Raw genomic sequence first — 14,801 nt, 5'->3', positions numbered from 1 at the left:
GCCATAGCTCGGCAGACGGATGGATGGACAGATGGAGTGAATGGTGAAAGACTGACTGATGGATGGTAGAATGAATGGATGACAAAATGTAAAAGAGAAATGGTGGAAGGAAGGATGACTGGACAGATGCTTGGATAGGACAGACAAGAGAGCATTTCTGGGAGGGCCTCAATGATTAACTTCACTTGCTTGGTGCCATCTGAACTCGAATTTTCCCATGGGGAGAAGGGTCAAGGCTGATTTTCGTATGGCTGGGTCCAAACTGGGGTGGCATGGTAGACAAAATATGATGGATTAAGCCCAGATCTTTGTTACTGGGGTGAATGTTTGCATTGTTCAGTATATTGTCTATCATGTGTTCTTTTTGCTTTTGTGGCCCTAAGTGGGAAGGGTATGCCCAGACGTGGGTCCTTTGCACACTGCACCACAGGATTCAAGCTAGCCTGGCTGATGAGGGGTGATACCCTGAAACCGGTCCCAGGATGCTTGTTTCCGGTTGGGGGAGGATCTGGCTTGACAGTTCAGACTGGACTGTTCCCATGGAGAGTAGGGTCAAGGCTGGTTTTCATACGGCTGGGTCCAAACTGGGGTGGCATGGTGGTAAAAAAAACAAAGGATTAAACTCAGATCTTTGTGACTGGGGATTATTGTTTGCATTGTTCAGCATTCTATCCATCATCCGCTCTTTTTGCCTTTGTCACCCTAAGTGGGAAGGGTATGCCTAGATGTGGGTTCCGTGCTCACTGCGCCAAAAGATTCAAGCAAGCCTGGCTGATTAGGGGTGATACCCCAAAACCAGTCCCAGGATGCTTGTTTCCGGTCCAGGGAAGACCTGGCTTGGCAGTTCGGGCTGGGCTGTTCCCATGGGGAGCAGGGTCAAGGCTGATTTTCATATGTCTGGGTCCAAACTGGTGTGGCGTGGTGGTAAAAAAAAACAATGGATTAAACCCAGATCTTTGTGACTGAGGGTGAATGTTTGCTTTGTTCAGCATTCTGTACATCAACTGTTCCTTTTTTCCTAGAGTATAATACCAATTCTCCTGGGATGAGTAACGGGTCAGATTCCAATTTTTGGCTAAGAAAACAAGCTGTTTCCCAGTAGTCTTGAGGCAAACCCTAATTTCTGATATTGTTTCTCTGTCCAGATGATCAAAAGGCTGAAACTTTAATCTCATAACAGCCGCAGGAATAAACTGCACTGGAAAACTGCTGCAATAAGAACACACTCACACCTTATTCTCACAAATGGCTTCATTAATGGTTTCAAAACAAACGCATCATGAAACTTTCTATTCCGTAAGAGTAAAAGGCATTTATATGAAAACTGTAACTTTCACAGGCACAGACTTCCAACAGAGAAGGTCTCAAGTTGCTTCTTTATACCACATGTAAGTAGTTCATCCTGCTGTTATTTTATTGCATTCTAGATATTGTCTTTTCCTTTTCCCATCATTAGTGCAGGAGTACAAGATTCTAATAAAAGGACTTGGTCACTTCAGTGATGCCAAAGATGAATGGTTCTTTGATGTCACTTTCTGTGATGTCACTTCTTGTGATATCACATGCAAATTAGAGGGGCCTCACATTTTCCCTTTCACCCGAGGCCCCAACAGTCCTAGAACTGGCCCTGGCGCAGGAGACAATAGCCACGGGGGCCTTCGCCACTTAATAGCAACACACAACAGAAAATGAGACAACCACACACAGCTTAAATAGAGGTGAGGTCAAAAGAGAGCTGAATACCAGGCAATCCATCTTGGAGAAGATCACAAGGGGCTGGTGAAGTGATGCCTGCCAGCCAACGGTGCCAGCTTAGAATACCAGTAAACAGATTAGATTTTAAACCAGTAAGATAGGAAATCGCACTGTTGGCATACACAGAGATGGGGATCATCTCCATTAGAAACTCCACACAGCATCAGTACATAAAACAAGCACTGGCAAAGCCAATAGGTCTCGCCTATTCAAGAGTTACTGGCTTTGAAAATGTGTTTTACCATGTTCAGCATGGCTAAAAGTTAGTGGTGTGGAGTGTCAGAGTGGAGTGGGGGAGTAGAGTGTCGTAGAGTGGATTTGTTTAAATGTCGTAGAGTGGAGTAAGATGAGTATAGTGTTGTATAGTTGAGTAGAGGGGAGCAGAGTTCAGTGGTTCAGTGGCAGAGAGTGTTGTAGAATTGAGAGGGGTGGGATTGGGTGGAATAGGGTGGAGGGGGTTGGAGTGGATTGAGGTAGTGGGGTGGATTGGAGTTGAATGGGGTGGACTGGATTGGGGTAGAGTGGGGTGGATTGAGTGGAGTAGGGTGGATTGGTGTGGGATGGATTGGAGTAGGGTGGATTGAAATGGGGTGAGGTGGATGCGATTGGAGTGGATTTGAGTGGTTTGGATTAGATTGGAAGGGAGTGGGTGGTTTGGATTGGAGTGATGGGGCTGGGGTGGGGTGGGTGGATTGGACTGGAGGGGAGTGGAGTGGGCTGGGGTGGATTTGATTGGACTCTAGTGGGGTGGATTAGACTCTACTGGAGTGGGGTGGATTAGATTGGACTGGAGTGGGGTGGATTGGAATGGAGTGTGGTGGTTTGGACTGAGTTGAGTAGGTGGACTGGATTGGAGTGGGGTGGGATGGATTGGATTGGATTGGATTGGGGGTTGGATGAATTGGAATGGAGCGGAGGACTGAACTGGGATGGGGTGGGGTGGATTGGGATAGAGTGGGTGGACTGGAGTAGAGTGTGGTAGATTGAAGTGAGTGGGATGGATTGGAGTGGAGTGGAGTGAGGCGATTGAACTGGAGGGGAATTTAAATGAGGTGGAGTGTATTGGATTGGGGTGTGGTGGGCTGCAGTGGGATGGATTGGATTGGATCAGAGTGGGGTGGATTGGATTGGACTGGATTGGGGTCGGGTGGACTGGATTGGGTGGGTTGGAGTGGGTTGGATTACATGGAGGTGGGATGGATGGAGTGTGGTGGATGGACAGAACTGGGATGGGATGGGGTGGATTGGATTGGGCTGGGGTGGATTGGAGTGGATTGGATTTGAGTGGGGCAGGCTGGATGGATTGGATTTGAGTGCGGTGACCTGAACTGAGCTGACTGGAATGGGGTTAATTGGAATGGATTGGGTGGATTGGATTGGAGTGGGTTGGAGTGGGTTGGAGGGTGTGGATTGGACTGAGGTGGGGTGGAGTTGGGTGGGGTGGTTTGGACTCAGATGGATTGGACTGGGGTGGATCAGAGTGGGCTAGGATGGATGAATTGAAATGTGGTGGGGTGTACTGGATTGGAGTGTGGTGGGCTGCATTGGGAAGGATTGGATTGGAGTGGGGTGGATTGGATTGGGATCAGGTCATTGGATAGGGGTGGATGGGGTGGGGTGGATTGCATGGAAGTGGGGTGGATGGACTGGATTGGAATGGGGTGGGTGGACTGAACTGTGATGGGGTGGGGTGGATTGGATTCGGCTGGGGTGGATTGGATTGGAGTGGGGTGGGGTGGAGTGGGGTAAGCTGGATGGATTGGATTGGTGTGCTGTGGACTGAACTGGACTGACTGAAGTGGGGTGGACTGGATTGGAGTGGAGTGGGGTGGACTGAGTTGGGGTGGGCTTGAGGTGGTGGATTGGATTGGGGTGGGTTAAATTGGGGTTGATTGGACTGGGAAGTATTGGACTGGGGTGGATTGCATTTAGGTAAGGTGGATTGGATTGCTGTGGGGTGAATTGAACTGCACTGGGGTGGACTGCATTGGGGTGAGCTGGAGTGGGGTGGATTGCATTGGGGTGTATTGGATTGGGGTGAGGTGGAGCGGATTGAAGTGAGGTGGACTGGATTTAGTGGGGTGGACTGTATTGAGTGGGTGGATTAGGGTGTTGTGGGGTGGACTGGATTGAGTGTGGTGGGTTGGGTTGGGTTGGGTGGATTGGATAGTGGTGGGGGATTGGATTAGGTTGGGGTGGATTGTGGTGGATAGGATTTAGGGTGAGGTGGGTTGGATCGGAGTGGGGCATATTGGAGTGTGGCAGATTCGATTGGAACAGATTTTTTTGGATTGAAGTGGGGCAGGTGGGAGTGGGGTGGACTGCAGTTGGGCAGATTGTTTTGGAGTGGTGCAGTCTGTTTTTTATTAGAGTGGGGCCAATTGGAGTGGGGCGGATTAGACTTGGTTGGGGTGGGAGGATTGGAGTGGGGTGGGTTGGATTGGATTGGGGAGGGAGGGATTGGTGTGGGGTAAAGTAGGGCGCATTTTAGAGGGGCAGATTGGAGTTGGTGGACTGGGGTGAGAGGTTTGCATGATGTACTGCTCATTCCAGGTTTTTTCTTGAACTCTAGGACTTGTAGTTGTGCTTATCCCATTATAAAACAGGGCTACAAATCCCAGAATTTCAAAGGAAAACACCTGGACTGAAGCAAGACCATCACGCATGGACCTGAGAAACTTGTCAACTATGGACTGATGTCGGGTAAACTGGGGAGGATTGGAGTGGGACAGATTGGAGTTTGGTGGATTGGACTGGGGTGTACAGCATGATTATGTGTTAAAGTATCATTTTAGAAATTACACATAATAAAAAAAACAATGTTGCTTTGCAATATTTTGAACAAGATTATTGTCATCTTTTGAGAAGAGCGCCCACAAGCAAAAACAAAAGAAAACATGAGTGGAAAGAAAAAACGACTTACCAAAATAAAAGAAAGTTAGCTTTAAAAAAAATAAAACTTTGTAATTTTGTTTGTCCTGCTAGGCACGTTTTTGTCAGTCACAAGCCTTCTGTTTGTAGGGCACTAGAAGTTAAAAAGAACAAAATAGTACCTCAATCATGTCGGGAACAGCAGACGGGCACTAATTAATTTGAATCAATCAGTGCTTGGTCCCTGCTCCACACAAAGGAACGGAAATGATGCCAGGCATGCCTTGAAGAATTAGGAGGCTGTAAAGAAGAGTGCCAAGCAAACCAACAAATGGTAAGCGACAGGCAGGCTCCAAGCTCTTTACTGTAAACAACAGTGTAGCTAGTGCATGCACTCGCAGGCTTGACCCTAAAAAGGACTACACCGATCCTCCTGACTATTTGGAGAACCCTGGGAACAGGAGGCAAATCACAAAGTTCCTTGCTTAGACACAAAAGGAATATTTGATGAAACAAACAGAAGAAGGAATATAAATGCTAATTAACAGGAAGCTCTCTACACTGATCACTGTACTGAGGGTGAACTGACTCACACTACCCAGTGCAGGCCACCTGCCAAGCACGACTTACCACAGAGTGACTCCAAACTGCACATACCACTCTTCAATTAAATGAGACTGAAACTCGTCAAGAGTTTCAACAAGAAAAAAGGGCAGTCCATTAAAGTCAAATGTTGATTAGGACCCATCACAGATATTTCAGCGCATTGGAAAAGGAGGAAAGAAGGCTCCCCAGAGGTGCAGACCACTTCACTGGGCAGGAGAGCTAACCCAAAAGTCAACTATAAGCAGGGCCATTGGAATTATGTGGCTAGAGAGAGCAAATTATGCGGCATGTTTGGGTAAATTATACACCATAAAAAGGCAAATTAAGCAGCATAATGTGGCACATTTTGTAATAATCTTACTTCATTATTTTCTCATTTTTAAAAAAAACTTTGGAACACTATATGGGCATTGGTTGCACCTCATTAGTACCAGTTTAGCACACAAATACAGCAATAAAAACAGAAAGGAGAGCAGTCCAGCTTTGCAAAGGGCCTTCCACTGTGCAACAACACATGCCATTGAACTTTTAGTAACTCTTGAACAGTTTGAGCTAGAAGCAAATGTTTTTTTTGTTAAAATCTGTAGATTATGCGGCAGATGATGGATTGTGTGGCAAATGCAGCAAATCTATAATTATGCAAAAATCACTGCGCGTGCCCAATTGCATAATTCCAGTGGTCCTGACAATAAAGGAATTTCTTGAAGAATAATTATAAAGCTTTAGAAATGATTACTCAGCATTGCAAGGCAACTGCAACATGAACTCTAGGTAGTAAAAAGGTCGTAAATGCACCAGGTAAGAGCATGTTCTCCCTTGAATAATCAGGAGATGGAAAACAGAGTAGCTAAAAACTCTAAACAGTGAGGTGGTCGATCTACATTAGCAAAATTTGGTTCTACCTGTAAAGTTCAAGGATTTGGAAAATCTTTTCCAGATAGAATAATGTGCGAAATATAGAGGTGCCCAGAGGAGCAGAATGGGAAAACACTGAAAGCTATATAAAGTGAATAAAGTTATTATCTGTACCAGATAAAGCTGAAGCCATAACATTTGACAGAACGCATAGGACCTAATCAAGCCTGAAAAAAAAAAAGAAAAATAAAATTACCTCTGTAATACTGTCTGAAGTTCACAATTTCCAGCCAAAAGAAACAAGTACAGAGACAGGAAGATTTCCAAATTTGACTGACATTCCCTCTTATTCTTTCAAGAATTACAAGCTGTGACTATTAAAAAAAGAGGAAAGCCTCCTATTCCATCACGGACACATGACATAGTTTATAGATGGTGTCATCCTTTTAGATTAATATTTGACAGTTTTAAACCCAAACTTTCACTGGTTGCCAAGTCACTTGAATTCACCCTGGACAACATCAACCTCAAGGAACACACAGGCCAAAAAAAAACATGAAAAAACAAAGCAGGCCAGGTACCAGCTCTCTCTTCTAAAGATAGTGAAACCGGTTGTCCCAGAAAGTGACTTCAGAACGGATGTTCAACTCACACTTTTGCATCTGGATGGTGGAAACGAGGGCACACTTTGGGGGCATCCTAAATGCCACGCCATGTCTCTTCCAGGGTCTGAAGAAATATGATTGCATCGCCTCCATCTCTATTGGCTCCCCTTACCGGCCTGCACCATCTTGAAAACCAGCTGCATTATTTACAAAGCGATCACTACCTGCACGCCTGCTTATCTTGCAGACAAGGCAGGATCTATGGTAGCTCTCAGCGCACCCACAGCCAGGACACCACCCGGCTGCGACTCTAAAGTGTAAAAACGAAAAACACGAGGCCGCAGGCCTTTTTCATCTATGCACTGTGTTGTAATTTTAGGTGTTACAGATGGAAAGTTTTCCATTTTCCACCTGCTTCACTCTAGGACGCTGGGGTGGCAGTTCCACGGCGAGTCAGTCGGCACTGGCTGGCCTCGAGACACTTCAGTGTGGCGAAGATCACAGCCTATTAGTCCCTTGCCAACTCAGATGAGGAGTGTGACATAAAAGACCCCATCCAGCATGCTCGCACCCTGCAGGCGAGTTAATGTTTAAAGGACCCGTGGCTGCATTTACGCCCCAAACATAGAAACCCTTCCTCTGGTGATGCGCCCATCACTATAGCCCCAATCAACATGGATGAGTGGTTGTTGGTCTGCAAAACATTATTTTCAGCATCTGTCAAAGAGCCCGAGGGCAGGAAGCCCCAAAGGCTCTCGGAGGCTGAGCTCCGCTCCTCCTAGACGGCCGTGCCCGTGCAACCAGGCCGCCCGTAGATTCCGCCAGAAGCCCCGCGACACCACAGCAGGCCCAGCAATCCGCAGTGCGTACTGCTTACACAAACAAAAGGATGGATTCCTACAAATTCTTAAGACTGGAAGGCAGCATACTGAACGGCTCTTCAAAAGTTGGTCGGTTTGCTCTCTACTTCATAGCATAGCGCTCTGTAATCTTGGCTGAGCCTGCCCCCTGGTGGTCGGAGTTCATGTTCGCAGCACTGTCTAATGCGGCTTATATTTTAAAGAGTTGTCCTAACTTCCTTTCATGTTTTAAAATATTTGGCCACTAAAGGAGGTTTCTTACGCCACTCCTGTGAATATGCTTTTTTAATTAGACTTGTAGTATTTTTACATTGTAGGTGGCCAAGTGTTTCTTTTCGGCTGCAGTGTGCAAGATAACAAAGCATACATCAAAGGCAAGAAATGTGGAAATCCTATTCCACCATGAATTTCCAGTGTACACAGTACAGACACCTCACTGTCTTGCGAAATCAAGACTGACCCCTCACCCCTCCTCCCCACACCCCGGTGTTGGAAGGTTGGATTGATCTCTTCAAAAGTATTTGGTGGCTCTGGAAGTCACGCTTTAGATGCTGATAGAAAGCAAGTTATTTTGTTATTCCCCTTGAGAAAGAAGGACAATATGTTTTCAAGTTTCTAGCTGTCGCCAAAAATCAGAAAGTACATGACATTACGGATGTCTATGTGGAAGCAAATATAAGGTTAGTAAACAGATCTGAAGAATCAATCAACTTGGCCGTGACTCAGCACTAATGTTATACTGAACCCCAGGACCCAAGGAGACTGTCAATGAATTTGTAGCCACACTACAGGGATTAGCAATCAAGTGCCAATGTGACAATGTGACACATTGGCAGAGGCGCTGATCAAAGATGAACTCATTGTGCAGTGCCACACCAGAACATACAGGCGAGTTTATGGGCTGCCAGGAATCCCACGTTGCAAGAAGCCACAGAAACTACAAAAGTTGTTGAGGACAAGAGACTTGTGCAAGAGACTAATGGATGATCTGAAATCGTATATGCCGCTGAATTGATTCAGACGGTAAAATGAATACCGTCTGTAAAAATAAAAGGTAAAAAGAGGAGCCGGGGAGGAGGGGGTGTCAACAAGCAGGCGGCTGTAAAAGTTGTTTTGCTATTGTCAAGGAATGCCGCAGGTGTGGCAAACTGAGGCTCATACTTTCTTCGTATTCTGTTTTCATGTAAAACGCTGGTCTCGTTCACTACCCTCAAGATTTAGTGTATGTTGCGGTGCAATATTAGTCTGATGCGGTAAATCTCTCACTCAACAGTTCCCAAAGCTGTTTGTGCCCTTGTTTGTTCCTAGTTTGTTTTACTGTGTGAACATTGCCAACATCACCCGTGCCCATTATTCATAGCAATACATGTGATCCCAACCCCACCGACTTCCCTTTTTTCAACTCTAAACGCTGAAGTATCTTGCCAAATGTTAGCAAAACTATGAATGTCAACCGAATAGGCAGAGTCCTGCTTAGTCACCATGCACGTTACTGCCCTGTAAAATATATGACTTCTCACAAATTCAACACAAGTTGTTTAACTATTTACCTTCTACGAGGTCGGGTTTCTCAGCTTCCTGTGCCTCAGGTTGCTGTTGTGCTTTCAGTTGTTCAACAATACCTTTGTTAGCTTCCTTCAGGGCCTGAAACACAGACAGAGTGAGATATAGTTACATGAAGGAAGCTGCAAAATACACAATGTCTCAGAGGTTTTGAATTCTTGAGGGTGCTATAGGATGGGATATTTTTAAGAAATGCCCACCTTTTTAACCAAGACCTCAATTATTAGCCAAACTTATACAAGCCTGAGTCGCCTTTCACCTTCCCTAGTATAGCTTCCTAACCCCTTAGCTACCAATGTACAACTGGACGTCTACATACTGTCCTGCACACAGCTGCTGAATTAGTAACCTCCAATTTATTTATTACAAATCCAGCTTCCTCACCAATGTCTGCTGCTTGCCCCAATCATGAATGTGCCCACAAATGTGTCCTAAACACTAGCTCACAACTACCTGATGTTATGGAGAACTTTGAATGATGGAAGTTGGCAAGAGGGCTTTGAGAAGAGAGGAGAATTTGTTTTGTTGCAATCTGACAGGCTTCGAGGAGCCCGACTCCTTTCTCCCTGGCATGCGAAACAAGCACTGGCAATGCCAAAAGTTTACACGATAATGTGAAGCATTACAAGGAAACAGCATGGGGGAAGAATATGTATTTGTGTGGAAGAAAAGAACTGTAGGATAATATGAGTGTAGGCTAAAAGGTCAGTTGGCAGGTGTACTAGTAAGCCAGACCTAAAAGTCCATGTAGATCAGTGACTGCCCTCCTCTCATCTGGGCAGCTGCCAGAGAAAAACAACATAAATCATCTAGTTATCTAAGACACTTTGGCTGTCATTCTGACCGCGGCGGGCGGCGGTCACCGCCAAATGGCCGCTCACCGCGGATGCCATTCTGGCTTTCCCGCTGGGCCGGCGGGCGACCGCCAAAAGGCCGCCCGCCGGCCCAGCGGGAAAGCCCCTGCAACATAGAAGCCGGCTCCGAATGGAGCCGGCGGTGTTGCAGGGGTGCGACGGGTGCAGTAGCACCCGTCGCGATTTTCACTGTCTGCAAAGCAGACAGTGAAAATCTTCATGGAGCCCTGTTAGGGGCCCCTGCACTGCCCATGCCAGTGGCATGGGCAGTGCAGGGGCCCCCAGGGGCCCCACGACACCTGTTCCCGCCATCCTGGTTCTGGTGGTGTAAACCGCCAGAAACAGGCTGGCGGGAAGAGGGTCGGAATCCCCATGGCGGCGCTGCAAGCAGCGCCGCCATGGAGGATTCCCTGGGCCAGGGGAAAACCGGCGGGAAACCGCTGGTTCCCCTTTTCTGACCACGGCTTTACCGCCGCGGTCAGAATGGCCCTGGAAGCACCGCCAGCCTGTTGGCGGTGCTTCCGTGGTCCCCGGCCCTGGCGGTCATGGACCGCCATGGTCGGAATGACTGACCCCCTTTGTTAGCATTACAGCGTTGTGTGTGCCCCTGAAAGGTCAAGCTCAGGCAGCTTGATAAACAAAATCGATGCTCAGAGCTGTGTGGATGACAAGCACTTTTTTGTGGAAGCATGCAACCTCTGCCCAATTGAAACATCTACACCTGACTCCCAACATGTGGGCTGAGCCAAGGCTCCTCTCTAGTAATGTTTGCATAATTGTCTAGCCACAACTGTACTGTCAAGTCAGACCATAAAAACATCAGATCTCTTGCAGGGCTACAGTGTGTAAAATAGAGTGCTTGTTAGCTCGCCTAAAATATTCTCTGGATGGTAAGCTCCAGAAGTGGGCCAAAAGGACCAATAAAAGTTGTGTGACACTGACCCTCTTACAGGCAAGGTCTCCAAAAGTTTCCACTTTGTGCCTAACCTATGCCTCTCCATGAAAAGGGATAATTGTGTCTATCATTTGACTTTTTCACAAATTTTCTATCTTTTTTTTTTTTAGAAGAAAAGTGTAACAAGAAGACCAATGTTTCTCTATCTCTTTTCTCTTGACACCTCACGGGCCACACTAACCAATGAATAGCCAATGAGGTCTGAAAAATATTACCCCTTAGGCAAATGGTCAAATCAATGCATACATTTATAACTACGTTTGCCACCACTCTTGTCAAGTCACCTCATGACTGGACAAAGCACCAAAAAACGGGTTTCAATTTAGCTGCTAGCTTAGGGTGAGCTTGCACCCCTAGATGATGCTTCGTCCAATACCATCTCTACCGCAGGTACCGAGACCCAGTACAGCTTAGCCAGATAATGTTCTATATTACTAAAGAATGCAACTCAGAAGTAACTTAGAAACATATCTTCATTTAATCTTTTTAATTTGAGGAGAGAGCACCGTGGTGTTCATTAGAATCTTTTAGCAAAGAACATGGCTCCTCCTTAAAAGAAGACAATAATACTCCTTCAGCAGCTTTTGTAGACAATGTCAGCCTCAGTGTATTAATCTGTTATTGTCATTTCACTCAACATGGCATCAGGATCTAGACCAGGAAAAACTTGCCTAAAGCAAGTTCATTTTCTATATCTGTGAGTCCACTGTCACATGACTTACAGATAGCAGTTCTCAGAGATTCCTATTTTTAGGTAGAGAAAATAAGGAACAAGTTACTTACCTTTGGTAGTGCGCTTTATGGTGGATACTCTAGCTGCAGTTTCTTCACCTTAGATTACTACCCAGATGCCAGAATGTATCTGGAATTCTTTTCTAGTACTGCACCACTAGGTGGCCCCAGCTAGCTTAACTCTGGCTCCTTACCACCCAGGAAATTTGGAGTGGAGCGACATATAAGCGTCACCCCGCGCGCCATGCCAGTTTCTTGGTTACCGATTTCTGCACCCTCAGAGATGGAGTGAGAACAATTGGTAGCACCAGAGTGCAGGTTCCTGACCTGGGATTTTTTAAATGCTAAAAGAAGCCACTTCAGAGAACAGTGCGGTGGGAAGGGCGATGAGGAATCACCGGTTAAACAGAGTGAAAGTAAGTAACTTGTTTTTCTGATGGATACTTATAACTGCAGATTCTTCACCTTAAAATAGATTTTAAAAAAGCAGTACCCACTCAGGTGCAGGGTCTGTGGAGAGCGCTCCAGCCAAAAAACATCTTGCAGGACTGAGCAAAAGAAATTTCATTCTCACACCACCTGACTGTCAAACCAGTAGTGCTTTGTGAAAGTATGCACTGATCCCATGTTACCGCCTAGCAGATGTCAAGGACAGAGACTCTGCTTGCCAATGTAGTGGTAGCAGCTACTGGAATTTGTCCTGCCGCAGAAAGACATTCAGAGGTTTCAGGTCCACTATAGGCCAGACTCTCCATCCTTCATCGGCACAAGAAAATAGTAAGAGTAATAACTTTCTTCCAAAGTCTGGAATCTTCTTGATAGCAGCTTTGGAAAGCAACACTCGAACCTCCGGTAACAGAAAGGAGAAGTGCTCCTTTAAAAGTTGGTCAGATGTGGGGTGAAAATTTAGTACAGCAAAAAGCAAGGGTAGGCCATAGCAATGATGAACATTTACCTGACCCATCTGTTGAATGTGATGGATCATCACCCTGGGAGGAAATACTAAACCTGCCCACAGATGGGTGTAAACTGCTAAGGGGAAACTAAAGCTGCTTTGTGGCTGTTGCAGCAAGGGAAGAAAAATGGAATGATCATCCGAGCCTCAAAACGACTGGGGTGACCGCTGCAGCAGTTGGAGGTAACTATCACAATCTATGCGCCAGCCCCCTGGAGTAGCCTCTGCATTTTCTAAAGTGAGGTGGAAACTCCTGGTCAGCAGTCAAGTGAACCAGAGAGTGCACCTTGGCTCTACTGTTCTTAAAAAGTGCTAGTTCAGAATGAACTTTTTCAACAAAACTATGTGAGCCATTGAAGGGTATATCAATAAGAGAGGCCTGTACATCTCCAGAAAATTCTCTGCAAAGCAACCACGCGTGGTAGAGGAGCACAACAATGGTGTTCAGGGGCCAGCAAAGATGACATATTTGGCTGCAGCATGACCATCATGAATTATTTGAGTTAGAGAGGCCCTAAGGTCTTTGGGATCGCTGGCAAGACCTTACTGGCCATGTCCCAGAGGGAATGCATGTAGAGACCCAATAGACCAGGCTAGCCATGGAGAACATTAGTTCTATCTGGAGGAGTTGTGGGAACTGATTTGGGCTTAGGCAGGGTGTATAGAGAGAAAATCAGGGTCACCTGGTGCCAGTCCGTGATGACTGGCCACCTGTCTATTTAACGCTGGGCAAGAACAGGGCTGTGACCATGAGCTCATTAAGGGGGTCATTTCGACCTCGGCGGTCTTTTGACAAGACCGCCGAGGGACCGCCGTGCTGAAGACCGCCAGTGGCGGCGGTTTTCCGCTCGGCGTATTATGACTGCTGGCAGCCCTCCGTCCTTTTACGGACGGAGAGCCGGCAGCAGCCATACTGGCGGGCGGCGGGGAAGTGGAGGTTGCTCCACCTCCACCGCCACGTCAACAGAACACCGCCCACCGAATCACGTTCTGTGATTCGGCGCGGCGGTGTTCTGTTGACAGTGTGGTGGCGGCGGAGCAGCCCCCATGGATCCCATCCCCTCCCGGAGGATCAACGGACCAGGAAAGTTGATCGTCCGTTAGGGGAGGGGGTTGGGGGGGTGTTGTGTGTTGTGTGCGTGCATGGGGGTGTGCGTGTGTGTATGTAGAGGGGGTGTGTGAGTGCGTGTATGCATGCGGGGGTGTTGTGTGTTTGGAAAGGAGTGCGTGTCTGTCTGTATGTATGTCTGTATGGATGTGTGCGTGTATGTCTGAATGTGTGTGTGTGCGTATGACTGTGTGTGTGGCTGTTGGCATGTATGTTGGTGTGTGTGCGGGTATGTGTGTTGGTGGTGCCTGCGTGCGTGTCGGGTGTGAATGTGTTATGTAATGTTGGGGGTAGGGGTGGGGAGAGGGGTCCTGCCAACTTTGGGGGTGGCAGGGGTGGTGGGGGGGTGTAGGGGAAGGACTCTGGGTGGGGGTGGGGGCGGGGGAGACCCCTATCAGTGCCAGGGAAGGAATTCCCTGGCACTGGTAGTGCTCACCGCCATGGATTTCATGGCGGTTCCAAACCCCATGAAATCCATGGCGGTCAGCCGGGTCATGATACCGCCGGTGGTATTGTGACGACCGCTGGGCTGGAGACTCAGGTCTCCAGCCCAGCGATCATCTCCGCCCTGGCGGTCGGATCGGAGAAGTGGCGGATGACCATGGCGGTAACCGCCATGGTCATACTTCCATAATTTTTACCGCCAGCCTGTTGGCGGTAAGACCGCCGCTTCTCCGCCGACCGCCAGGGTTGTAATGAGGGCCTAAGTTAGCAGTGAAGATGTTGTTAAATAGTAGGGAGGGCTCAGATGTGGCTGACCCAGGCTGCAAAATTGCCATAAGAATGTTATTCTTCTGCTTGGCTTTAAGACAGCTGCAATCTTAAGATCTCAGCTGCCTCTCGAACTGTTGTGTAGCCATTTTTAGCTATAGTTTTATAAATGTTATTTTAGCAAACTAGGCCTGCTGCTGTGCACTTTAACCTAGATATGTTTTATTTTAGCTTTGTTATATTATTTTAACAATAGCCACATTTGCGGTCTTGTTTTATGTTCTCTCTCTAGCTGTTCTACGCCTAGGTCTGCACTGCGTTCTTAAACAAGACATTTCTTTCACTCTGTGCTTTTCTCAAGTCTGCACTAA

The 14,801-nt window shown here is 47.1% G+C and overlaps 1 protein-coding gene across 1 annotated transcript in view; it reads right to left on the bottom strand.

The window, feature by feature from the left end:
• The window catches only part of ODAD4 (outer dynein arm docking complex subunit 4), a 75,446-nt gene that overhangs the window by 12,475 nt on the left and 48,170 nt on the right, over positions 1-14,801 (bottom strand). The window contains exon 11 of the mRNA XM_069237664.1: positions 9,103-9,196. Within this exon, the coding sequence (XP_069093765.1) occupies positions 9,103-9,196 (94 nt within the window). The remainder of the gene's footprint in view (positions 1-9,102; positions 9,197-14,801) is intronic.

Source organism: Pleurodeles waltl, chromosome 6 (assembly GCF_031143425.1).
Source record: "Pleurodeles waltl isolate 20211129_DDA chromosome 6, aPleWal1.hap1.20221129, whole genome shotgun sequence".
NCBI lineage: Eukaryota > Metazoa > Chordata > Amphibia > Caudata > Salamandridae > Pleurodeles > Pleurodeles waltl.
The sequence above is the reverse complement of the archived record's forward strand: the minus strand, read 5'-3'. Positions and strand labels throughout refer to the sequence as shown.